This window comes from Pholcus phalangioides, unplaced genomic scaffold, assembly GCF_987345545.1.
Source record: "Pholcus phalangioides strain wild (caught in Gottingen) unplaced genomic scaffold, Ppha-v1.0 ptg000009l_1, whole genome shotgun sequence".
NCBI lineage: Eukaryota > Metazoa > Arthropoda > Arachnida > Araneae > Pholcidae > Pholcus > Pholcus phalangioides.
In genome coordinates this window covers 21,173,549-21,199,971 of record NW_028301602.1, presented here as the reverse complement: position 1 = coordinate 21,199,971, position 26,423 = coordinate 21,173,549, and the positions used below count along the sequence as shown (strand labels likewise).

Here is a 26,423-nt window from a genome sequence, read left to right as displayed (position 1 = left end):
TCTTGTCGAAAAAAATCATATAAACGACTTATGGATAAAATCAAATTTTTGTATGTTCCTCCCCGGACAGTTAATCCATATAATATATGTGGAAATAATCATGCACAGAACACCTCTCAAACTGTTGTACGAAATAATCAATTTTAGTTTAAACATCTAACTCATAATTGCTCTTAGTTTATTGACAATTAAAGTAGTGTGATCTTTCCATTTCAAGTTGGACGAGATAACCAATCCAAGATATTGATAATTCTAAGCACAATTACAAATAGTATCAGGATGAAAATCATCACATTCATAAAATTTAATTTCAGTTGTCTGTATTTAGATTTATTGAATGAAAATGCATCTATTTGATTTTACTTACATTAAGCTTTAGTCGAAGGATTTTAATTCTTTTATTTATGGTGTGAATGTCTTTTTCTGAATTTTTTTATCAAATCTTCAGTTGCATCAGCAGTACAAATTAAGACTGTATCATCTATGAATGATACCAAATGACCAGAAATATTAGCATTATGTATTTTATTTGTATAAATTAAGAGTATTGGTCCCCCAAAACCGATCCCTGAGGTACACCTGTATTTATTATTTCAGAATCACTTACACTGTTATTAATTATTAGGGCTACAGAGACTGTTTCCTGTCTGCAATAAAAGATCTAAACCAGTCAAAGGGAAGGCCTCTTATTCCAATATTTTTTTTATTTTTTCCAATAAAATATTCCAGTTTACTGTACCAAATGCCTTGCTAATATCAATAAACGCAGCTGCTATCTTTTTATGATCATATGATTTGATATGTAATCCATAAATTTAGTTGTCACCATTTCAGTGTTAATTTTTTGTCTAAACCCAAATTGACAGTGCGAGTAATAATTAATAGTATTTAATTAAGAGTTAAGTCACTGTTTAATCAATTTCTCTACTAATTTTGACAAAACAGGTAATATTGAAATAGGTTTATAGTTCAGATCATCTGTTACCTGTTTTGTATATGGGTGTGACAAGTAAAAAAAATCCAGTTACTTACAGATTTGTTGATCAGATGAGTTATAACCGATGGGTGGTTATGATAGATAATCTTTAGCATTCCGGGTGTTAAATCATTATTTCCCTCAGGTTTTCTATTATTTAGTGTTTTAGTTAAATTTTTTTTGTCAAGCTGTGTGAAATCAATTTCCCAAAGAATATGTGTAAAATTGCCCTCTTGATTGTTTACATCACTTTTCACCCGATCTATGAAATTGGTATTAAAAGCGTTAGCAAGTCAGCGTGGATCATCGTAATTTAGCAAAGTGATATTTTTCTTATTTCTAAATTTATTTATGAATTTCCATTGTTCTCTTTAATTTGATCCAAAGTGAGTGAATTTCTCTTTCAAATTAGTCATCTTTACATGTTCTTAATTAGTTATTTTTAGTTTTTTTACATTAACCTCAAATTGTGCATAATTAACTTTATAGTCTGAATGGTTTTTTGTGGTGTACAACTTTTCTTTAATATTTATTATTTCGATCAAGTCGTTGGTAATCCAATTGGTGTGTGTTTTATTTGTGGATTTAATATATATATTTTTTTGTAAATAAATTAGAATTTAAATTGAAATGTTCAAAAAATGTGCATAGGCATTATCAGTATGAACTTCATCAAAGACACCTGCAAAATTCACATTTCTAATGAAATTATCAAATCATTCATAGCAAATCCAATATTTTTCGTTTGTTTTCAAAGAATCGGTGACACCAGCATTGTCCCTCGACGAAACTGCGATTTCGGCCATGATCTGGAATGGCAACAAAAGTTCTGTCTGTGAGGCTGGGACTGAACTTCTAAGTCATCTGGAACATCATGTCCTTTAGCTGATAGTCAAACGATGATATTGCTTGGATGGTAATGCTGTTAGACACCACAAGGATTCCATTGGCCATGTCTGCTAGTTTGTTCAGCGCATCGTTGATGGCTAGCAAGCAGCCTGGATGGCTTCTTGTCACTCAACTTTTTTTTTTTCAAACCGATCACAACTCAGGTCTATTGCCATAGGCAATTTACTACCCAGTGAATTGTGCCGGAATTGTAAGTGTGTGTATACTTAATATTCTGAGTGCCTATCTAGTGTTGCGTATGATTTTTCAGTGCTGCCTTCTATATTTCAGAAGTGAAGTGAGTGATGTGTAGTGACTGAATATTTGTGCGGTTTGTAGGCCTGTCGCTCTCTGTGGTGAGACTTTTTAACGGGGAGATCGGCTCGCATTCGCGCTTCGAAGTTGGGAACCACAGAAAACTTCAGCCGACCACCACTGTGGTGATGGTGGGGCTCGAACCCGGGTCTCCGCGATGCGAGTCCGTCACTATGACCACTCAACCACCACAGCGGCAAACTCAGTGTCACTCAACTGCATTCCGGAAATCAAGTCCTTGAGATGCTGTCTCGGTATCAGCATATTGAGCGCACAAGCAACCTTTCAGAGCTGTGTATTGCTTCACAGAAGAACTAGCGTGCATGTCATCAACCATTGGACAATTCCTCTTTCTTTAAAACCGAGCACAACTCGGGTCTTTTGCCATCTATGGGTAATTTACTACCTAGTGAGTTGTGCCAGAAGTGTAAGTGTGTTTACCTAACAGTCTGAGGGTGTAGAACGTTTGTCAGCCACTCGATTCACATTACTGGGTTCTTGATCCATCATGACATCTGCATTGGATAAAAAAATTATCAAAAAAAGTCGGTAGTGCAGTATATAACGAACTATTTTAAACTCGCAACTGATTATGTCTTGTTTAACCAATTATAGGTGCAAAGATAGAAGTAGTGGTGCCATCTCGTATAAAAATATATTTAATTTAAATGTATATGGCAGGACTCAAAAGACTACAAAGTAAAATAATACAAAAACCATTCTTCCTGACAACGATAATCGTGTCCATTCACAAGCACATTCAAAAACCAACTCTATGCACATTGTTGATGACATTGTCTCTGCTTCATTATGAGGAGTTGAAGGAATTGACTAGGAGTAGAAGCTTAAGATCCAAGGAGGTTATAATACAGGAGGTTATTCTTTCCTCCATGCTTAAGATCCAATCTGCACCTCGTTTTGCAGCCCATGGGTAGCCATGTATAACGTGTGGTGAATGGACGCAGATGTGCTTCCTTCTGAACTAACTCGCACTGGCGATCTGGAAGGATTACAGCCAAAAACCCTCTAAAAAGAATCATGAACTCTGTAAATAAAACAAGGTCCCTGGTTATGGCAACGACCAGCAAGACATGAAGACCGAGGTTGTTAAGAATCTGAGTTGGACCAGGCTGCCATAAGATGACCTTGGTCACTTATACAATCTCTTTCAACAGAAAATCATTTACAGGAGTTGGAAGTGGTGGGGAAAAAAAAAGAATAAATTGGGACATCTCTTAGGTATCTGTGAAGCAAGAAGAAAAGGAAAGGAGAAAATCGAACTTGCCAGTGGACATGTATTTTACTACAGAGGAATGGTAGAACTAGTGGAGTAAGATTTCTCATTCGTAAAAAGTGGAAAAATCCAATTGAGTTGATAGCATACTACCTATCCAGGTGTGGGAACTCTACGCGAATTGCACCATCCTGTTCCAATAGTGTATTTTCGTATTTTTCTGCGCCAAATAGCGAATTTTGCTTCAGTATGCCCGGAATTTCGAAAAGGACGCCAAAAAATTTTTGTTCCTGCTTGTCGCGAAACGATTCTTTCCGAGAAGAACGTGTTTTATTCCACTGTATTTAAACTATCGCCTTATTTAAACTATCGGCCCCTCATCGGGCTTTCCATCGTGAAACCCCGATAATATCCGTGATCGTGCAACTGAAGATGATTTGCAATGGTCTTTCAGCTTATAAGCGCCAATGCGAGTCAGTTTCTGTTTTAAAAAAAAAGGCGCCACTGGAAGCAACAGAAATTATTGTAGTCGATCGTCATTGCGTCAAATCAACTCCTTTGCTTTGAAGATCCTGTTCAACAACACAGAAGTAGAAAGCTATGTATACCTGTGTGGGACAAGAAATTACCACGGATAATAGAGTCATGAATAAAATAGAAGAATCGGGATGGGATGGAGCACTTTTGACAAAAATTGTTATTCTGAAGAGCCGCAGGCCATTGTGCCTGAAAAGTGTGCTACCAGTACTAACTTATTGAGCTGAAACATAGACACTCATCAGTAAGATGATACAAGCTGTTTTTATAACAGTTGATACATTTATTATATCATAGTAAGAAATTCAGGATTATGATAGTAATCTTCATCCTGATTTCAGTAGAGAATAAAAATTTAAGCATGCTTCGTCGAAAACGGAATTGTACCGAAAAATACAAAATTTCTAATTCATTTCGACACACTATGAGCCGTATTCACGGACATGTTTTAAACTGTAGTCACAATTTTCGGACAAGAGATCAACATAGATTGGTTAAAAACCTGAATTTAATCAATCCGTGTCAATCTCTTAGTTTAAACTGTAGTCACAATTTTTTTGATATGTCGGTGAATACCGCCCTATGGGTGCCGTCTTAAGAAAAAAACCTTAACTATCGCGCTGGCCGGGGATCCCACTTGGGTTTATACAATATTTTCGGGTTGGTTACCGAATTTCGACTACGATGGCACCGTGAGTCGAAATGCATTAGGAATTTCGTATTGTTCGTTGTTGTACTTTTGTGATTATATTTATCAGGCAAAGGAATATTTTCTCTTCAAAAAATGGAGTCGGTTATGAAACAAAAAATCAGGACGGTAGAAAACACGTAAAAGTGTGGGTCATATGGTCATACCACAAAATATACTAAGACCATATAACCCAGTCATAAAAAAATTATGACAAAATTTTTTAATCGGATGAGTTTTAACAAAAATGCTCATTTCATCAAAATTTTGTCAATTTTATCAAAATTAATTTTCAAATATGTCCCGTGTTTGATTATGATCTTTCCATGATCGCGTATAGACGGAAGGACCATGCATCATTTACCGTGCAAAAGCAATGCTTTTGACGGAGGTGTGTTAAATGTTTGTTTTGGTTGGATGCTTTGCATTAAATTGCCATGGGTGTTGCTCTGAATTGCTCGAGTAAACTTCAATTCGGTAAACAAATGCATCAATGATATACTACATATCAATCTAAAGCGAAACTTAATATTCTATTAGCTGTCAGGTCAGCAAATAAATGTTTATCCGAAAGCTTTCCAATTGTAAAAAAAAATTATGATATACAGTATACACATTTGGAATTTTATCTGTGATGTTTTTGGATCAAAGATTACTACCATTATTTTTAAATAGAATCAGTAAATTATGTGTAGCAGTAATGCTTTGATCGTGTCATATTTCCTCGACATAATCTCATTTAACTAATTAACATGTAAGAATTTATTTGGATTATCTATAATTAACTAAGATTACTATGTTAGTAATCATCGTGAATGAAATCAAAATTGTTGTTTTATTTGCTACTTTATTTATAATGTCTATATCATGCGTAATTTTTTTTTAACCGTTGAAATATTGTACAATATGTGATCGAGGTTTGTTCGGTTGGAGTTGTTCAGTGTCTGATTCAGTGGTTCGCAAAGTTGGTCAAGGCCTCTGGGGTATTGCCAAACTTTTTCAATGACGTTGCATTGAGTGAAGAATATTAGTGTGCATTTAGGATTAGTGGTGCAAGGGCGTAGGTGGATACAGAGGGAAAGGCGATAGGGCTGGACAAATCTATTGCCCGATATATATGAAAGTCCTTACCAGGCATGTATTTTTTCAACTGCACGCCCGACGAGGGTGTGTAAAAAGCAAAAAATTAAAAGACTTTGTGTTTTGATTATTGGTGCCGATACAAGGTGTCATTTTGAGACTCGCTTTAACAACTGTATGGGTGTATAATAAGACAAATATATGATTTTTATGGCATATAAATAGAGAATGTTCCGAAAGCTTATGTGGGGGGGGGGATGTAGTAATATAACGATGTATGTAAAATGAGCACGTCATTTGAATCCTTTTTAATTGAAGGCATACTTCTATAACCGGTTGAGAAGAGAAAGGCTTGACTAAGGACTTCCTGGGCATAAGGTTTGTTCATGGTACTTCCTAAATGATTGTTATGTAGGAGCTATATTAGTTATTCTTATTTGATTTTGAGTTAGGACTTAGCAACTAGGCAATTGCAATGGATTGTATAGTCAGTGCATTTTAATCTATTTCATTTTCACAGCCCTTAACCCTTACAGTGGCAATCCCAAGATATCTTGGGTTCCAAAACCCCTCTCGTATCAGCAACTCTGAAATATCTCTGGTTCTTGAAACTCAAACTGGCAACCCTGAGCCCAGATACCGTTGTATGTTTTCTTCTCTTATAACATGTTCCCCCTTTCCTGCTAATCAATTTGCCAGTAAGCAGAGTCAGTTTCTGTTCAAAGTTTGCTAACAGAAGAGGGAAGAGAGGACGTTTTCCCTTTCCCGTCAACATTGTATACAATTATGCTTAGTAACAGGGAAGTAAAAATAACAGAGAAAACTATAGATTCTCTTCTTTTTTTATCATTAATATTTTATGTTTGGGGGGGGGGGGGGAGCTTTTTCAGCTCACGAGATCAGGAAACAAATATTCTTGAAAATTGGTGGCAATTTCTAGAATGTTTTGTGATTTCCACTGGCAATTATAATGTGGATCATAAAAATTTAAAAAAACTGCTTAAAGGGTTAGTACTTTGCGGCCTAGTACTGCAGCTGCGTCTCTTGCACCTTTCCAAATCCCATCCTGGAATTCAAATCAGATATGATTAGATGAGCAAAATGAACAGTTATTCACTTCTTTTCAGACACCAACAGTGCAAAAAATCATAATTGACTGATCTTAGATTTGCGATAGGTGGCTGCAATAATTTTTATGAGGATCGGAATCGATTGTCCAAAAATTGATAAATTTGATCCTAAATCTAAAAACAATTTCTGGTAGAAGAGGCAGACCAATGAGATTGGAAAATTCTTTCCTTGTTTTCATCATATCAACACTAACAGTTTTGAGAAAGCAGATTCAGATGATGAATATTAAAACTTTGGGTGTCCACTATGATTTTTTAAAATTATTTTTTTAGAAAAGAAGATTATACAATTAGCTATTATATGAAGCTATTTTGTGCATTCTTTTTGCCAATGTAAGTAAATCCGGTAATATTTAGGAGTATTTTTCAGGCATGTATATATTATTTAGTCACATGCCTGACTGGGCATGTAAATTTTTGGAGATTTATCCAACACTTGTCAATGCAGAGGGAAAGGTGATTCCCCCATTTAGGTGGAAAAATTGTATTATATTGCCATAGGCAGAACAGTAGGGGTGAAAATTTGTCCCCCGTTCACTATGCATACTCAAATGATACAGATCGATGCCTTCCCCCCCATTCTAAAAGCCAGCCTGTATTCGCTTATGTGCAAGGGTGCCACAGATGAAGGGTAACCAAAAGCAGTAGCGCTGTGGAAGAATTATCAATTGTGCAAGGGATCTGCCGGTAAATGATCACTAGTGTAAGAGCACCACACACATGGGTTAATTATTAATAAGATGAGAGCTAAATGATCACCAGGGAAGCGGGTGGGTACTGGTAAAAAAAGAGAAATGGTATGGCTGTGAGTGTATGATAGCTGAGTCAAAAGAAAGCCTTGGGTAAATGATTGCTGGACTGGAAAGTAACCATTACTAGAGAACCATTACTGAACTGTATATGCACCTCATATACACATCCCCTCTGGTGAATTTGTAACAAATCGGTACATGCTAGAACGCATGTTCTGAGTTTATGTGTGGCCTCTTAACACATTTATATAATAGGCGGAGATAGACTTAAAAGTCTGGGGGGGGGCACTATGTCAATTCATATATACATATATACATTAGATCAGTCGACTCCACCTTTGACACTGGGGGGGGGGGCAATGCCCCACGCCCTCTCTTCCCCATATCTCTGCCCATGGTTTATATCGTCAGAATTGTGCTTGTTTCATTTTTTACTAAAGGAATATTGGTCCAAAAGGAGGGCATTTGAATGAATTATCATTAGACTGGGGAAGCTGCGGGTAAATGATGCCTAAAGTTTGAGAACCACTGGTCTCACCAAATCAAATGTCCTTAATTGAGAAAAAACATTCACAGTTGATGTCAGTGTTTTCATACTAATATTATTTATGAAAACAAAGTAGAGAGGGAGCAGCTATCTTGAAGTAAGGTGAGAAAATTTTGGAGGAAGCAAAAAATACTGTTATAAAATCATCAACTTTGAAAGTTTGAGGGGTTAGTAAAAATTATGTTTACCTCTCTTATATATACCAAGAAATGACTCAGTTAGCTCCTGCCAGATATATTCTTGGACTTGTGTAAATTTGGCAAGCACACATAGTTCACATCCTCTGTAACAGAGTTTTGATATAACTGAGGGTGGGATATTCTTGGACTTACTGTACTGCATACACAGTCTTTTTACTTGTTTTTTTTCCACCTTAAAACGATTTGTGTTCAAATAATTATTATCTCAGCTTTCAGTTGAATATGTATTCAGAGTGGGTATCAGTTCCGGCAACGAGGATTGCAGAAGAGAAGCGATGGAGCATATTGCACAAACTTCCCGAACATGCTGGACGTGATGTTGTGATAGCAGTAATAAAGCCTCTAGCTAGTAATCTAGGTATCAGCACGCCATCTTGTGAACCTAGTTTTTTAACAACTGATAAAGAAGTGCAATGGTGTATGGAGGTAAGATTCTACACCATTATGAGTATTTGTATCCAAAAGCTATTCCATTTGTCAGGAGCATCTATTCTAGAGATACTTAAATGATTTATGGGTTGAAAATAATTTGATACACATTGAGTGCACTATCTACTTCACAAGTAGCTAAAAGAATAAACCTGGTGGAGCTTAAAGCCCATTTACATAAATTAACTGATTAAGTAGTGAACTAAATTTTAAGTCAACAAGTGCTCTAAAATCTGTCCCGATGTAAGTAATCAAGTAGTAAATGCTCATTGGATCTGGCACTTGTAAATTGTTCCTACTTAATTAAAAAAATAGGCTGAACTCTATTCTACTTAACCACTTACTGACTAAGCCAGTGCAAACTGCCCTTAATGTTGGTATGCATTCTGAAGTATTAAGATTTAAAATTTAGTTTACTACTAAATTACTTAACCTGTGTAAGCAGGAAGCATTTTTTTACATTTTTGTAACAACTAAGAACCTGAGGTGTTCGTTCCAAGATTTTTTTAGTACTGTGAAACCTGTCTGAGACGGACACCATATGAGACAAAAACAAGCCACTTTTTTATGTTGATCGATTTTGTATGAAGTTTTAAAATGTGTCATGAATTTTTTTCCCAGTCTGTATCACAGAGAGAAACGATGTCACTCTACACTGTTCATGCAAAGCATGAAAGACTGGATACTAAGAAGACATGATAAAGTTGGGAAAGAAAATTTACACGCCTCTGCAGAAAAATCGAACCACGAAACTCTTGCAGTCCATGCAAGTGCTCTACGAGCTACAGGGAACTAACATTTTTTACCTTAGAGCATATATAAAAGCTAAACAGGGCCGTGTATAGGCAGCTGCCTACCTCAGCTAATAGTTCCAAACTACAGCTGCTTTAGTGGTTGAATGGTCATAGCGACAGACTCGCATCGAAAAGGACCTGGGTTCAAACTTCACTGACACTACAGTGTTGGTCAGCTAAAATTGGTTTTCTGTGGTTCCCAACTTCAAGGCATGAATGCAAGCCAATCTACATATTAAGTCAATCTACGTGTAAATGTCTTTCCACAGAGAGCAACAGGCCTACAATGGTACAAATATTCAATCATTGCACTTCACTCACAATTTGAATTATAGATGGCAACACTAAAAAATTACACAACACGATAAACAATCAGACCCACATGCACACTTTCAGCACAACTAAATCGGTAGTAAATTGCCCATGGCGATAGATGGGAGTTAAGGTTCAAAAAGAAAGCACCCAAGTGGTGTCATGGTAAGATGCTTGTCTTCCACTATGAAGGCTACCATCAAGGTCCATGGGCTTGAATTGGGGCACAGAACTTTCAGAAGCAAGTTCTTTACCTATCAAGCCTGGGGCGACCACTGATGGATGGAGCCTTTATTTCTCACCCAACTCCACTGGTTGGAAATTGCTGTATGGCAATATATGACTGGAATTTGTGTGCGGTAAAGTAGGTTAAAAAAGAAAGCAAGCTTGTACCGACAGCTATATTATGGTGAGATAAATCAGTTTGGGTTTATATATTCGTGATATCAAAATAAACTATACCAGTTTTTTTACCATAAGAAGTTTTTTTCTATGTTTTGTAATGATGAATTTTATTTATTTTCTTGCTAGGTTATGTGCTTTGGTTTGGGTCTGCCTTTGTCAGAGCATGAAGCTATACGTGATTGTGTGAATGTTTATTGCGAATGGTTGCTTGCTCTGACCAAGCCTAAAGACTGTGTGCCTCGTTGTGTGTGCGATGATCCAAATTTATATGCTCGAAAGATGTTTTATCACCTGTATAATTTATTTCTTCCTAGAAGTGAAGATAGTACGTACTTCTTAATACTATATATAATGCCTCTGTATCTTTTTTTAATTCACATGATATTAATTAAATATATATATATATATATATATATATATTATTTCTCATATTTTTATTGATTTTAAGATACATTACTTGATCAAATTTAATTTTATCTCTATGAAGACAAAGCTGAAGTATTCTTACTACATTGTTGTATAAAAACTTGAGATGATATTCAATCAAGTTATTAGGCCCATGTCATGAAGCTGTTGCACTGCTAACTTTTATGTGGACTTCTATGAATAACTCATTTACCATATCATCCTGTTATCTTAAAATATATTTTACCAAACATTTTTTTATTCCAACCTCTCAGACAACAGTATATTATCCGCCCAAGAAATTCAAATATTTTTCTAAAGTAAAATCCACAGGTTAAATTAATTAATTAATCTGACATCACCGTAGCGATTCGAAGTGGAAAATTTTTTGTTTGAATTTGAGGATGTGGATGAGGTAAATTGTTTATGAACTCCTTGAGATTAAATCACAAGAATACTCTTTAAAAATCTGTAAGGAATCAGAAAAGTCTGATTGGTAAATGTCAGGAGCTTTTTGTTGCCAAGTGCACCAAGTTTGCTCAAATAGAATGATTCTGATGAAATGAGAAAAAAGAACCAAATATTTTCTAGAGAAAATTTTAATTATTCATTTCACAAATATTCCTTTTGCTTGCTTTTGTAATTTTCATCACTTTATCATCCTAAAAGAAAAACCCACGATCCCACTACACCTATTCCACCCATTTAACCATTCTTTAAAGTCAACTCATTTTACGTGATTATTTCATGTAACCAATCAATCATGCAGAGCAAGAGTCACCCATGCTTCACCAAAAATGTGAATTCATTAGTATACCCAAAATTTTGTTTTGTAAAGAAAACAAAGTTATTTAGTAAAATACATTTAATCTAATCAACTATTCAATCATACATACATTTAAATCATTTTCTTGGTTATTTGATGAACTGAAATTACTTTGTTTGGCTATTTGCAGATACGGACATTGTAAATAGGCAGGCATTGTATTGTCACCGTGTACTCAGAACTATTGAGACTATTGCTCAAGAGTCCAAAGTCATAGACAGGGAAACTTGGGATGCTATGCTGTTATTTCTTCTTGCTGTCAATGACACACTTTTAGCACCTCCTTCAGTTCACAGTGAGTAAACTAGTTATCATGAGTTTACCTTTTACTATTTGAGTGTTAAAGCAATTTATTCATAATGTGGTTTTATGAAGAAATTGCATTTAGCTTTGTATTTCATCAATAAAAATGAATATTTTGATCAAGAAATGTTGCACAGATTTTGAAATTTTTGTAACAAGAGTAGTTATTCAATAATGTCCATTTTGCTTTTGAATGATAACAGCACATCTGACTTAATATGTGGAAATCTTTTATCAATATTTCCACAACATCATTTTGACTGATATTTTTTGCTCTTCGATATTTTAGGAAATTTTTTCCCCCCAAAAACATCACATTAAATGAAGTTTTTTGGTAATCTGACTCCACGTTTTATTTATTGTTTACAGATGACATCGGAAGTCATTTGTGTGAGAGAATTTTAAGTGTTATCATAGAAGTGTGGTTGTTGGCATGCAGCAAGTGCTTTCCTTCTCCGTCCTTATGGAAGACATTCCGAGAACTGAGTTGTAGTTGGCGTCATCGAGCTGTTCTTATAGATCAATGGAATCGAGTAACTTTAGTCTTAACACAAAGAGTCATTCACTTTATGTATGGAGTACAGTTTTCCAATTTAAAGCTCTGTAAGAAAATTTACTTTCTTCTTTTTTGCTGATTTTCAGTTACTGCTAAGAAAAATAAAAGTTGCAAGTGTTTCAAAAATAGGTTCCTGAGAATCAAATTGTAATGTAATGTATTTGTTTTTTTTTTCTCTTGTGCACTTAGCTGATGAAGACTTGCATCTCTTACCGGTGGACATGAGCAATGAATGTGTGGCACAAGCTTGGTTCAGATTCCTGCATATTATCGGAAACCCTGTTGATCTTTGCCGACCTGAAGTTATAAGCCAAACCCCTAAATTTTACCATTTTGCTCTGAGTAGTGAAATGGTCATAGATCCATGTCAGCATCCATGTTTGGCAACACTACCACAAATATTCTACAAAGCTATGAAAGGAGTGGCAAATTTGGTTGATGTTTTTTTGGGTTGGTATATTTTATTTCTTTAATTGAGTAAATTTCTTACTGTCCAGATAGATATATGCATTATTTCCAAAATTTTCTTTGTGTAATCAACTGCAGCATACAATCTACATAGCCGAATTTCATTTACTCATAATGAAATCCTAAATATTAAAAAATGACATGTTGTGTATGGTGGTTAAATTCTTAGGGGAAAAAAAGTTGATTTTAGTAAGTGTATCCTGTCTGAGATGGACACTGTATGAGACAGAAACCTGTCTTAAACAGAATCAAAATACAGTAGACTCTCAATAATCCATTCCATCCAGTAATCCATCGTTTTTTAGGCATATGTTATTTGAGCGTAGAATAGGAAAACATGTCACTTGTCTGTGTGCAGAAGATGGGCTTTGAATAGACTTTTTCAATTGACTTTCAGTAATCCAGTGATTTTGATAATCTGACACACTGTGGGCTGGTATGTTCCGAATTAGCCTATCTGTATAGTCTGTTCAATGGTTAGCGCTTTTATTTGCACTTTATGAAATGGAATATTATTTCAGTCTATTGACTTTCATTGTCATACCGGTTTCACTGTACTTACATTGATAATTATTTACTATTTTATGTCAAATATTTTTATGAATCATTTAAATCTGTGACTCCCAATAGAATGTTCCGGGGGGCGGGCGTGCGGTAGAAGCTACAGGTATAGCATAGGATCCCATGGGTTAGATTGTGTTGGGGGAGATGAGAGAAAAAAATTTCTGATGAGGACGATGTGGAGGGGGGGGGGGGACAAAAAAGGTTGGAAACTATGATTTAAATTAAAATATTTATATTCAATTTCACCTCCTGCCCACTTTTTGCATATAATCTGTGGATTCATTTTCTGCATTCATTTTTTGTCTTTTTTTTTAGTTAAAAATAAAATGCTTTGATAATATGTAAAAAATTATTATACAGTGTCTCTATATGTATGAAAAAACAGTTTAACAGCAGCACTGAGATGATTTGAAAGCCAATACTTATTTTAATTCATAAACATTTTATTTTTATGTTTAGGAATAGCAGTATCAGAGACTGATGATTCAATATATTCTACAAAGTCACAGCCATCATCTGCCTCACATTCTCAATCATCAACACCTCCCCACAATCGAAAAGGTTTTTCGAAGTCTGGTGGTTCTGGTTTGAAAGGTTTGTATTTATTAAATTAAGAAAATTTCTAAAAACAAGGTTTGTTGGCATTTGTTAATAAAACAAATGCAGATTTACGGTTTGTGTTTGCTCTTTGTTTATTATTGTGTTTAATTATATTGCATGTATACAAACTTATACCAATGACTTTTAATTATCTGCAAGCTTTTGATACCCTATTGACCCTTTACATATAAAAATTTGTGAAAACTTTTAGAATAAAATATAAAAAAATGTCATGGTTCAAATTACTTTGAAAATTACATTATTATGATTTTTGTTTCAACTGTATTTTAGAAGAAAAAGGAAATTGTTGGAAATTAATTTATTTTTTAAATTAAGATTGCAGAGCATATTCATTACGAATTAGGCATATGTACTCATGATTTTGAAAGTAAATTAAGATTTAAAGCATTTACATATTTTCCTAGTGCACATAAAGATCTTTTGAAAGTGATGCAAAAACATTAAAAAACAAAGTCAAAACAAGAAATAAATTAGTAATCTATGCCTTTGCAGTATTCCTCAATTATTTTTTCATCATTGACATTAACATTTTGTTTTGCTGTTCTAATTTCCAAACTGAAGCTCAAAGGTCAAGTCTAATACCTAGTTTATCATCAAGTAAGTCAACTCAATCATCGAGTCAGTTTCACCAGCAACTTCTTGGTCAGCAGACGCCACAACCTTCTCCTATTTCTACGCCAACCACTACTTCAGCTCCATCATCATTTTTGAGGACTTCATTATCTCCATCTCGTCCGAACTGTAACTCAATTTTACATCTCTTTGGGTCATGGCTATTTGAAGCTGCTTTAATTGGATCCGAAGTGACTCTGAGCTCCTCTGCTGAACGTAATGTATCTAAAGCATTTCCTATTTTTTTGATTTATTACCCTTATATTGTATCATTTATAAAAAAAAATTGAGGGGAGTGGCATTATATATCTTACTCCACAATTGACTGAAATTTGTGTGTTATATACTAGCATCATTCATATATTATTGCTCTCCCCTATTTATAATTATGGCCACACTTTAAAATTATTGCAAATTGATTGGAAAGGTTGTACTACGAGTAATTCTTTGTAAATAATAATCTGTCATTAAGTGTGGCTTTTTAACCCGGGGGAATTTGTGCTATAAGTACTTACGCCTCTAATAAGTATTACGAACAGGCCTCTAAGATCCACCTTGTGTGCTCGCGGGTTAAGTTTGTAATGAAAATTTAAGATTTAGTTACTCTATCAATGACCATAAAGCAAGAGCATCTGAAATGTATTTTAGACCTGTGGGTGCTTCCTTATAATCAGTTCCTACATTTTGTAAGAAGTTAAAAGGGATAAAGAAACATATAGATCAAAAGCAACACTGGAAAAATTTTATAAAAAAAATCAGTGCACATATGCTCCTTATCATATCCATATACTGACCATATCACATGAAAAAATACAAATACATGCCACAACAGGCAAATTGCCCAACGAGGTGGCTGATGGCCACCACACATTGGTTTTGAGATTGTTTTTTTGCACTTCAAAAGTTGTATGGAGATTTTCTTGGTCCCGAAATGGGCGATTGTACTTATTAACCTTATTGGCACATTGAAAGTCGCATCATCTGAAAAATATGATTCTGGAGTGGAAATAAAGTTTGTCATTGATGAGAGCTAATTTCTCCACAAAACATTTTATGCTTTTTCCTTGTAGTGACACAACTTTTCTCTTTGTTTGCTCATAACAATGGTGCCGTACGTAATGACACTTCAACAGGAAATCTATTGTCATTGGGCTTCCAAGTTTTTCTAATATTGTCACCCAGTGACATTACAGATTTTTAATCAATTTGAAATTAGGGACATTTGATCTCTTTACACCATGATTTTGAAAGCATGTTTTTTTTTGTACAAAAATGTTTTGAAAGTCATTTATTTGTTACAATTAAATGACTATTTATGATATATTACTTATTACTATCATAATATATTGCTTATTATGACAATCTGATTTACTAAAAATTAATTAAATTTTGAAAAAAATGAAGTGAAAATATTTATGTATTTTATTTTCTTTAATTTGTGCTTTATTCTGACTTATATCTCATACTAATAGAAGATTCAAGTTTACGGCGGCCGAGCTCTTTGATATTAGACAGTAGGCAGAGTCCAGCTAGTAGTATGCCTGATTCAATAGAAATACCTTCCAATCTGACTTTGGAAAATTTTGAAGCTGGCCGAGCTGAAGCTATAGGTGCCCTTTGCAGAATATTCTGTGCAAAGCGTAGTGGTGAGGAAATACTCCCAGTGTACCTGGCACGATTTTATTTGTCCCTTCGATATGGGCTCACAGAAGGTTTGGTGAGCACTATTTGTTTTTACTTAGAAATTTTTTATTATGTACATACACATGTTCCAATCATCTTTGTTGATTAATATTTTGTAACATAATATATATAATGCTTGTACATTATGTTGTAGCATATCTCTAATGATAGTTTCTATTGTTATTGCATGCAGCAAACTCATGGGCAAATAACTGCTAGCATTCTCATGAATTCTTGTGAATTACTTCAATTGGATCTTGATGGTGTTATGGTCTTGGTGCCCTTATTTTTACAAGCCTTAGAACTTGTACTACCAGAAAGAGAGGTGAAATTAGGGTAAGAAATAATTTTTTCTCGTGGTTAAATTTTAAGTGATTTCATTCTCTTTGGTTCTCTGCTCTAATGTTAAAGAATTCCCATTCAGAATGAACTGTTGGTCTTTGTTTCTGACCATGAATTGTTCTGTCAGTCAATATTAAAATTGTGTAGATAATCATTTTTTTAAATTCAAAATTTTATTTTAATTGTAGGCTCCATTCTGTAGTTTCACAATCAGAAATTCGTCAAGCATCTATTCATCTCTTGCTGTCTATGCTCCCATTACCTCTTCACTTTTTCAATCTTCCTATTAAAGGTATGTTTATTATTATAACACACAGTTATAACGTATTATCACATAGATTTATTTGTAATATGACAAATCTCTGTGTAAAATTTAGTACAGATATCCCTCGCTTCATGCAATTTTGGTGTAACACGATTTTTAAAAGTTGATTTTAGGAATTTCAGCATGGAGTTTAATACTGGAAATGGACTTGAAGATATATATATAACATAGTGTTATAAATTCTTTGTTGATGAAATACGTTGGATTTGATGATGTAACTGAGACAAGTATGAGGGGAATTCTCAGATACAACTCACCAGATCTCACTGGTGAACAACATTTTGTAACACATTGACAATGCCACAAAAAATTTAAATTTCCATATTTGCAAATTCAAATATTTCAAATACGCAGAATTTTCTCTTGCTCCTTATAAATGTTTTATAAGGATTCAAAAAATGCTGCTTGTCTCAGCCGAATCATGACAGTTTCATTGAAAAGAGTTATCAGCCTATCATACCAGGTTCTTCAGGAAAGAAAACATCCAAGCTCACTAGAATCAATCAAAAGTAGTGAAGACAGAAAAAGTATTAATTTAATTCCTTCATATTGCCTAAATTCATGGAATTTATTCATAAGTTTGAATAATTTATTTAACTTATGAATAATTTACTATGAATAATTTTCCTATTGTGTTAATTTTTTTAGTACAGATTTCAGTACAGATTTGAAGAAAACCAATACTCTGTCCTACGTTAAATTCAACTCACTTTACAGGATTTTGTCTTATGTGCTATTTTGCAAAACTGATTAATCCAATTAATCCCTTGGGGGGGGGGGGGGGGGTTGCTGCAGTAGTGCATCAAATTATAGCTTCTATTTAGCCCTTTAAAATTCCATTTCTCAAAAATTTTGGTCTTATTGTATAGACATTTTCTTTTATTTGGGGGGAAAAGTGCAAAATTTATCTATTGAGAAATCATTACGGCAAAACAAGTTGCAGAACATTTTCCCAGTCACTTTTCTTTTAAAAAAAATGTAGGTTTCACAGTCATGACATTGCATCAATTGCTCATAAGAGTTTCAGCAGTTTATGTGTTAAAATATGTGGTTTTATGAAAATGGTTTTTTTTTGTGGATGCTTTCATAAGCCTGCACATTTTTCAGAAGAGGTTTTTCCATGCTGAATGTGAAATTTTTATTTGTTTACAGATATTTCTTCACAAACTGATGTTCCACAAATAACATTTGAATCCTTGAGAATACGTCTTGTAAATTTATTATTCAATGCTTTGCAAGTGGAATCAGACACAACTAATACTCAGATGCTTCTAGGTAAATTTTTCATTAAAAAAAATATTAGTAAACATTATATTTGGTTATTTTGTTCCTATAAACAGCTTTCATTAAAAATGTTGAAATTATATATATTGTATTTATTTGCATATAAGACAAGGTTTTTATTCAATTTTCACTGCTTCAAAAATCTGGGTCATCCTATTTGCTTAAGCAAAGGATTTGTTGAATTTTTTAGCACAGTACTTGCTGCTTAATGTGATCACACCAGGACTCAGAGTTTCAAATAACAATAGCTGATCGATTGCCAGTTGCGGGGAAGAGTACAGTCAAACCTCGTTAGTGCGTCACCTGGTTAACACGTCACTCCGCTTACTGGATCACTTTTTGGAAGTCCCAATTACCCTCAGGCAGGAATTGACACAGCTATAGATTACTCCGTTTAACGAGTCACTCCGCTTATCAAGTCATATTTTTGCTCTCCCAAGAGTGACTCATCAACGAGGTTTGACTGTATATCTCTAGAACTGATATCAAGCATTTCAAATGCACTCCACAGATCAAAGAATGATGCTTTGTGGAGGGGGGGGGGGAAAGAGAAGAGAGCTGTAATGATACTTTAGAGAAAGAGTACGATTTTAGATGAAAGATGATAGTGTTAAGAAAACATGGCTGTTTGCCTTAATACAATACATGCATTTTATGCTATAATAGCGGAGAATAAAGAAAATGAGGAGTTTGTAAAAAATAGAAGTTTGTTGATAAATCTAGTTTTTCTTATTTTGATCTCTAAAACCATACGTCATTGTATATGAGAGTGAATACATTATATATTATTATAAATGGCATTACCTGCAGTAACAACAATCAAGCTATTGCTGCAGATCTAAAACATGGGTGCACTAGCTCATGTCTGCAGGCGAATCTGGCCAAGCCCAGTCTTTCATTTAGGCACACAGCAATTAATAAAAATTAATGCATTATATTAAGCCATGCAGGCTTTGAGATTAAATGTGATGTTAAACTGAATAGGATAAGGTAAACTATAGGTATTGATTAACATTTATAAAGAGTTAACATTCATACTGCACCAATTGCAACAAGTAAGTTTACATTTATTTCACCAATAATAAGGGCTGAAAAAGTTTGTGCATCCGTGATATAGAAGATTCTGTTTTTGTAGAAATACAGGGTGTTTCTTGAATCACCCGATTTGAAATGCGTATATTACGAAAAATATTGAACACATGGACACTTGAGATTAATTTTATATTACATGGCTAATCAAAGTTTTTTTCAACCCAAATTAAAGGTGCTCAATATGTCCACCTTGAAATGCACGGCATATGTCTATGCTGTAGTCATTCGTACCAAACTTTTGCGAGCATGTTTGCATCCACTGCAAGTGGATTTCTGTGGACGTGCAAAACTTTGTAGGATGCACTCCACATTTTTGTCTGATATGTAGGGATGGCCAAGGGATTTCCGTTTACACACAGACAATCCGTGTCTCGGAATTGTTTATACCATTGCCTAATGCTCTTGAGCAGTAGGAAGTTCAACACCAGAGTATTGTCGACGAAAAGAATGTTGAACAGTTGTTACGGACTCGCACTTTGCAAAGCTTTGAACACAAAACGATTTCTGTTGTGCAGTCGCCATCTTGACAAACACTGAAGTGGTGGCTGAAGGAAGAGCATTAGCGCTACCTGTCGGCAACTGCGTGAAATTTGAGATTTCCCTCTTTCTACCTATACATTATTCGATCAAAACAGATTAAAAGTTGAATAGTTATGATTTTGTAAATCAGATGATTCTTTTTGAAACACCCTGTACTTTGGGAGGGGGAGAACAAGAAAAACTGATACAATTCTATTGGAAAATATGAAATATTTTACCATCAAAATCTATTGAAAATAATGTATAATCGATACTTTTACTTGTGCAGTGAGTTATCATATTACAGCTTCAGGAAAATTTTTTTTACAGTGATTATTTTCACTATATTTTTCCACAGGAGGATTATTGTTCTGTATACAAGATTCAGCTGCCAGCGAAGAATTGGGACAGGTTACCCAACCATCTATCAACGAAGGTATCAACCCAGAATCTGTCAGTAGCCTTTTGAGCTCAGGTCAGTTGCGAAAAATTGTGCATGTAATATGAAAATCAGTGCACACAGATGTGTAGTGATTAATATTTGTTGTAATTATCTTGGTCATAATTTACAGCTTATTTTAAATTGAGCATTATTTTTTTATGTTCATCAAAAGGTGTTTTTCAGAATTGACACAATATTAACAAATATTTTGTAATATTGTATTTCTTGGAAAAAGCATTGCATACGTACATTCAGCGTTGTGAGAAAAAAATTTTACAAAAATATTATTTATATGCGTTGAGCACCACACTCCATATGAACACTATGCCTTTCGATGATAATTTACTTGCATTTTATTAACCCCTTAACGATTGCATTATTTTCAAGAAAACAGTAATAAAAGTGCCTATTTTTTTTATTTAAGAAAATTGCATAAAAATAAGTGTATGAACAATATATGTATTTATTTTTAATTTTCAGATTTTTTTTTAGCTTGAAATCAAGAAAATTTAAAATTTCAGGAAAAACCAACAATCGTGGTTATTGCGACTGAATGTTGGTTTTCCAGTAAGTAGGAAAAATAAAAAAATATGTGTTTCAAACATTAAAAGAAAATTTTATGAAACTTACACATAATACAAATATCAATCATTTCTTCTTGTATGATAAATTTCAGAGCATGAGATGCAAAGTCTAATGTCACAATCTGGACAGTAGTACGAGTTTCCTTCCTACATTTTCACTATATTTTTCTTATTGTTTGCATCTCTTCTCGAACAACAAACTTTGCATTCTCTTGATGGTTGCCTTTTCTTGTCAGATTGAGGTATTTTCCTTAGAAAATGCCTTTCAATCAAATGGTTAGGGTTATTCTCCAAGCTTGGCTGGCCTCTTTTTGGAATGGTGTCTGATCACCGCGATATGTTTCAATAAGTTCATCTACTAAAGACAAAAGAAACATCAAATGGGATTTCTCCCCCCCCCCCCACCTTTTTTGTTGTAAATAAGATAGGAATTCAAAATAGTTTGATCTAACAGATGACAAAATATTTTCTTATAATATTTCTTTTTATTATTTTCTTATTTTCTTTCTTTACCATTTTTTAAGCAATACAGTAATCTCCAAGATATTGGTCTACAATATCTACTGCTCCCATATTTTTGTTGTAATCTGTTACAACTGTAGGTTTTTTCACAACTTTGCTATGGCACTGTACATCTACCATGTCATTTCTATGGACAGTAGATAACATTATAAGTCTGGCATGTAAAATAAGAAATAGAAATTTTTCCAGGCATAAGAAATGGATTGTTTTTAATGTTTTTGGTTCGTTACTTTGAATACTCCAGCCCGGAAATATCACGGGCAAGAGAAATAGAGGGCGAAACCTCAGCCCGCCATTTTGACAGGCGCGAGAGGGAAGGAGTTAATGTGCAATATTTTGTCTTGTTTCACAAACAAATGTGTGTTAAATATGTAAATATTTCTTAAATGATTTTCAGTAACTTCCAAATCCAATGGACTCATGTTTGAAAATACAATTATGTTGTCTTTTTCAAACTAGAAACTAATGTGTGCTGCATCAGCATAAATACAAAAAATTGTGAAATGCTATTCTTGGAAGAATTGAAGAGGAATACGATTAGAGAGTGGTTTGGTTGATTATGGTTATATTTTTAGAAATATATGATTAAGTACTTATTCTGAGAAATATGGTGATGTGTATTACATCCATGTAGTCTTTTAAATCAACTTTTTTGGTATATTTCAATTTGAACAAATCGATTAAAAAAATTTTATTGTTATTAATCAATGCAACTTGTGGCTAAATATGTTTCAGCTTCATTATTAGGGCCATCAATAGCTAGCAAACAGTTATTGAGGAATGAGATTGTATCCTTCCCATTTAATATAGCAGTTGAAGGTTGAATCTAAGTGCAATGTAGAGGATATAGTGTTCAACAATTTTATCATTCTTTCTCAGAGTTTCATCAAGAAACAGCTGAAAGTTGTGACTCTCTCGGTTCATCAGAATGTAGTAGCTTGGGCCCTGACATTGATAACCTTCTACGAATGGACTTTCCACTCCTGGATGATGGTAAAAAAGTGGAAAAAATTGATTGAAGAATGCTTTATTTCTCCCCTAGTTCCTAATATTTTCATTTCAAGGTGTTGGTGTCTGAATCATTCAAAATTTGAAATAAAAATCTTAAATGAATACCCTTTTCTCATGGTCTATGATGTCGTATTTTGTTTCATATGCTATTGTGGTGGTGGATCTGTTTCTTATCTTTCTCCTGTGAATTAGATGGTGGTGGTAATCATTATATAATTTTGTGATGTTATCAGCATGAATTTTGTTATATTTCTCATCTCAGATGAAGTAGTATTCCTTTTAACCCTTCTTGTGCTTATTTCTGGAATGTACACAGTTATTTTTGCATATTTCTTCCATTTATGCTGCATTTTTAAAAGCATGATTTTAAACCGATAGTAACTTACTCTGTATTTGTTTATGAATCATATTTATTTATTCCTGTATTTTTTAAAGCATGCACTGTGGAACCTCTCAACAATAGTCACTACAGGGACTGTGTTAAAATATGACTGTTATTGGGAAGATACCATTGTTAAGAAGCTCAGTATTTGTTAAAAATTAAATTAAAATTGTTAACTAAATATAAAATGATGATAACCCATATTATAGTTAATAAAAAAAGTGGTTTAGTAATATGTGTAAAATTTATTTTGCATTAAAGAGATCTGTAATTTGAGATCATGTGCGTTTTTTCTTTATTGTCAGAAAACCTAGGAGACTTTTTCATTCTAGTAGCAAATTTTTACATTCTTTTGATGCTTTGTTTTGTAACAAAGTATCAGAAAACGAATTCAAGTTAAAGTAATCATTTTGGAAGGGCTGTACTAAATAAACTGAGCTGTTTTTCAAAATTTCATTTATATGTGTGTGCCTGCCCACATCTATAGGTTTCAGCTGATTTTCATGTGCTAATGCCATTGTGCTCTTTAATAACTATCTTTCAAAATGAGAAATTTTCATTTTTAACTCATAAGTAGATGAAGCTAGCATGTATGAAATGTAATGTAATGATCTTGGCCAAAAAACCATGACATACGCAGAATTTCCTCAAGAGGGAGGTTTTTAATTTGCTTTTCTTCTCGGGTGGGGGGGGGGGTTAAGTTTTTTCCGCCAAAATAACACTATAATCTCGGCTTGGGGGGGGGGGGTTAGAACCCCAACTCCCCCCCCCCCTGCATACACCAATGAGTACAGTAATCCTAGCAGACATGCATTTTTCAAGTAACTAGACTCTTCCCCATTCTATACATTTGACTATAGTTTGGTACTTGAAGGCGCATTTCTTCTATTGTCAAGGACCCTTTTCTCATCAATGAACTGATGTGGTTGCTTTAAAAAAAATTATTCATTTATTGATAATACTCAAGTTACACAGTTATACAAAAATTATTTTTTTTAGACTCAACACATGGATTATTTTTGAGAGCCACGTATTTGATTTGTCATCGTTTAATTTCATCATGGAAAACCGATTTGAATGTTTCACTTGCTGCACTTGAAGTGTTATCTGGTCTCGCAAGAATCCACCTTCCTCAAGCAGGTTGTTACATCACTTTTTTTCTTTAGTTATTTAAATTTTTACTTTATTTGCTTTTTGTTTGTTGTAAAATTGTTTTTGATATATCATTTTCATTTTATTTTCTTGCCAAGCACAGCCATTCAATGACTTACGAACACTTAAATATAAGTCTAATCTGTCATAACTTGTCACTGTGATGTGAAGCATAACATTACCAAAAATCATTGAGCTGATTTCAGATATTACTCTTAGAATAACCCTGCTTGTGGTTTGAAGTGTTTAATATTTGATTTGATGCAAAGCAATCATTGGTACAGACTAGAATATATTACTTAATGGCGGATCTTTTAACTGACTTGGAAGTTTGACAGCAAGCATAAGCATTAAAACAATTCAAATAACAACGAAAATTGTATACAATGGGTAATAAAAATATATTTGTATAAGACGATATATAATAGCAGAATGTATGTTTGTATGCATAATAAATTAGTTTTACTCCTGGAATACAAATGTAATTCTGCAATTACTTTTGATATAGCATCAAACTCATTAAAATGTGCATCACTTATATTGCCATGAATTGATCATAGATTCAGCAAAGCACCATTCAGGAAAATGGCAGTCCTGCTGCCTTTTATTCCATGACATCCTCAATTTAACCATCCCGATAATCATTCTATCACAATGACACTAATAAATTTGAATGGAGCTTGAGGTAAATTTGATTTCTTTTCACCATATATCACTAAAGTCAGTCTAAGATTCACTAAGGCAGGCATAATAGTTTTGGTTTTAACTTTTGGGATTTATAAATTAGGAAAGAAAAGCCTTATATTTTTCCCCAGTCTTCATGTTAGTTTCCCAGACTTGTAAATTGTGAATTTCGTCTTCATGTGGGTTGCTTCGGCTCAGAAATTGTGTTTTTGTTTGTCACCATGGCTTGGAAGTTTGTCTTGGCTGAAGATTGTGTTGATGGTTGTGAGGGGCAATAATTAATTGTGAAGTGGAATCTTGTTATTTCGTTTGTTTAGTTCATGTATGAAATTATCAGTGATTTTTTATTATTCATCACAGTAAAACTTTTTTCTTCTTTCATGTTTCTGCACTTTAGTGAAGTTGGCCACAGGTAAAGCACTATTTACTTTTTTATATTAATTTTTAAAATGTAAATTAAATCTAAAAAAATTCTAGTTTTTTTCTTTGATAAAGGTATAATGTCAATTTCATTAGACGGTTGGATAGGTCCCAAATGTTTTTTATATAATGACCATTCTATATGTTATCCTTTCAATACAACAACCTGATATGACATCTGATTTTTAATGGAACAATGAGGAGTCGTTATAACAATATTAGGGGTCGACTGTATTTTAAATTTTCATTTTGATGCTACTTATACTCATTGTACATATTTATTTCATTTTATCCTATTGTTTATTTACATAATTGTGTAACTTCATTAGTATTCATAATAATAATTCATCAATGTAGATTAAAACTTGATTTAAATACATAAAATCAAAAACTGTTACATTTTTTTAAAAACTTAAAAATTTTCACTCTTATTGAAATATTGTATTGAAATATTTTAATTTGGTGTAATTTAATTTGTCTTTTGTTGATGATTTCTCATGTTTTTTTACCTATGTCTATTTCAGATTCTCTAGAAGGAAAACGAGCTGTTAAATGGATTTGTGATTACATTGTATTCCAGTGTTCGAGACCGCCCCCTGCACACTCAAAAGATTTACATTCCACCATAGTTGCTGCTTACCATTGTGTTACAATATGGCTTGTTGAGCATCCAGACCTTCTCAACGATAAGGAGACTGTCCATACCATTCTAGAAGTTGTAGAGCTCGGCATTTCTGGTTCAAAGTCACAGGTATGGCTATTTTCTTTAGAATAAATAAATAAATTATTAATTATAAACATAATTAGCCTGAGTTTTTTTTTCCAGGAACAGTTTTTGCTCTAGATCTTTACTATAATGATCCCTTTAAAATGACGTACAATTGAAAATTACAAATTTGATACTGTGACAAAAGATATGTTATAAGATTTTGCTTTGAATCTGAATAAACTTTCAATGGGAACTATTAATATATCAATTCTGATTGATGAAATTCAAGTAATTTTACCTGCTATAAAATTTTAATTATTCTCTCATTTAGATTAAAAGAAATGAACCAGTGAAATTCAAGGATGAAAAAGAGCTCAAACCAGTGTCCATGAGGGTCAAAGATGCTGCTGAAGCAGTTCTTGCATGCATGCTGGACCATGTAGTGAGTGTATTATTATTTTTTCTTTTGTAATTACACTAACAGTTGATGAATTCTCAGTACAAATTTTCAGGGTTTTTTTCCAGATCATTTGATCACTGTTGTCACACCATGGTCATTTTCTGTACATGAGGGCTAATTAGACCGGGACCTACAATTTATTGCTGATTTCGAATGGCATCTTTCAATTT

General features: G+C 33.7%; 1 protein-coding gene across 6 annotated transcripts in view; it reads left to right on the top strand.

The window, feature by feature from the left end:
• The first annotated feature begins 4,991 nt into the window (after nt 1-4,991).
• The window catches only part of LOC149082249 (ral GTPase-activating protein subunit beta), a 38,302-nt gene continuing 16,870 nt past the window's right edge, over nt 4,992-26,423 (top strand). The window contains exons 1-18 of one of the 6 annotated variants that reach the window (XM_089235757.1): nt 5,010-5,029; nt 8,557-8,773; nt 10,414-10,612; nt 11,649-11,813; nt 12,191-12,424; nt 12,567-12,827; nt 13,869-14,003; nt 14,592-14,858; nt 16,115-16,359; nt 16,519-16,661; nt 16,856-16,959; nt 18,145-18,267; nt 20,246-20,362; nt 22,315-22,428; nt 23,828-23,968; nt 25,062-25,076; nt 25,609-25,835; nt 26,125-26,235. In XM_089235757.1, the coding sequence (XP_089091883.1) occupies nt 8,570-8,773; nt 10,414-10,612; nt 11,649-11,813; nt 12,191-12,424; nt 12,567-12,827; nt 13,869-14,003; nt 14,592-14,858; nt 16,115-16,359; nt 16,519-16,661; nt 16,856-16,959; nt 18,145-18,267; nt 20,246-20,362; nt 22,315-22,428; nt 23,828-23,968; nt 25,062-25,076; nt 25,609-25,835; nt 26,125-26,235 (2,805 nt within the window). In that variant the 5' untranslated portion in view covers nt 5,010-5,029; nt 8,557-8,569. Of the gene's footprint in view, nt 5,393-8,556; nt 8,774-10,413; nt 10,613-11,648; nt 11,814-12,190; nt 12,425-12,566; nt 12,828-13,868; nt 14,004-14,591; nt 14,859-16,114; nt 16,360-16,518; nt 16,662-16,855; nt 16,960-18,144; nt 18,268-20,245; nt 20,363-22,314; nt 22,429-23,827; nt 23,969-25,061; nt 25,077-25,608; nt 25,836-26,124; nt 26,236-26,423 lie in introns of all 6 variants that reach the window. The other 5 variants (XM_089235754.1, XM_089235755.1, XM_089235756.1 and 2 more) reach the window with 5 other exon arrangements.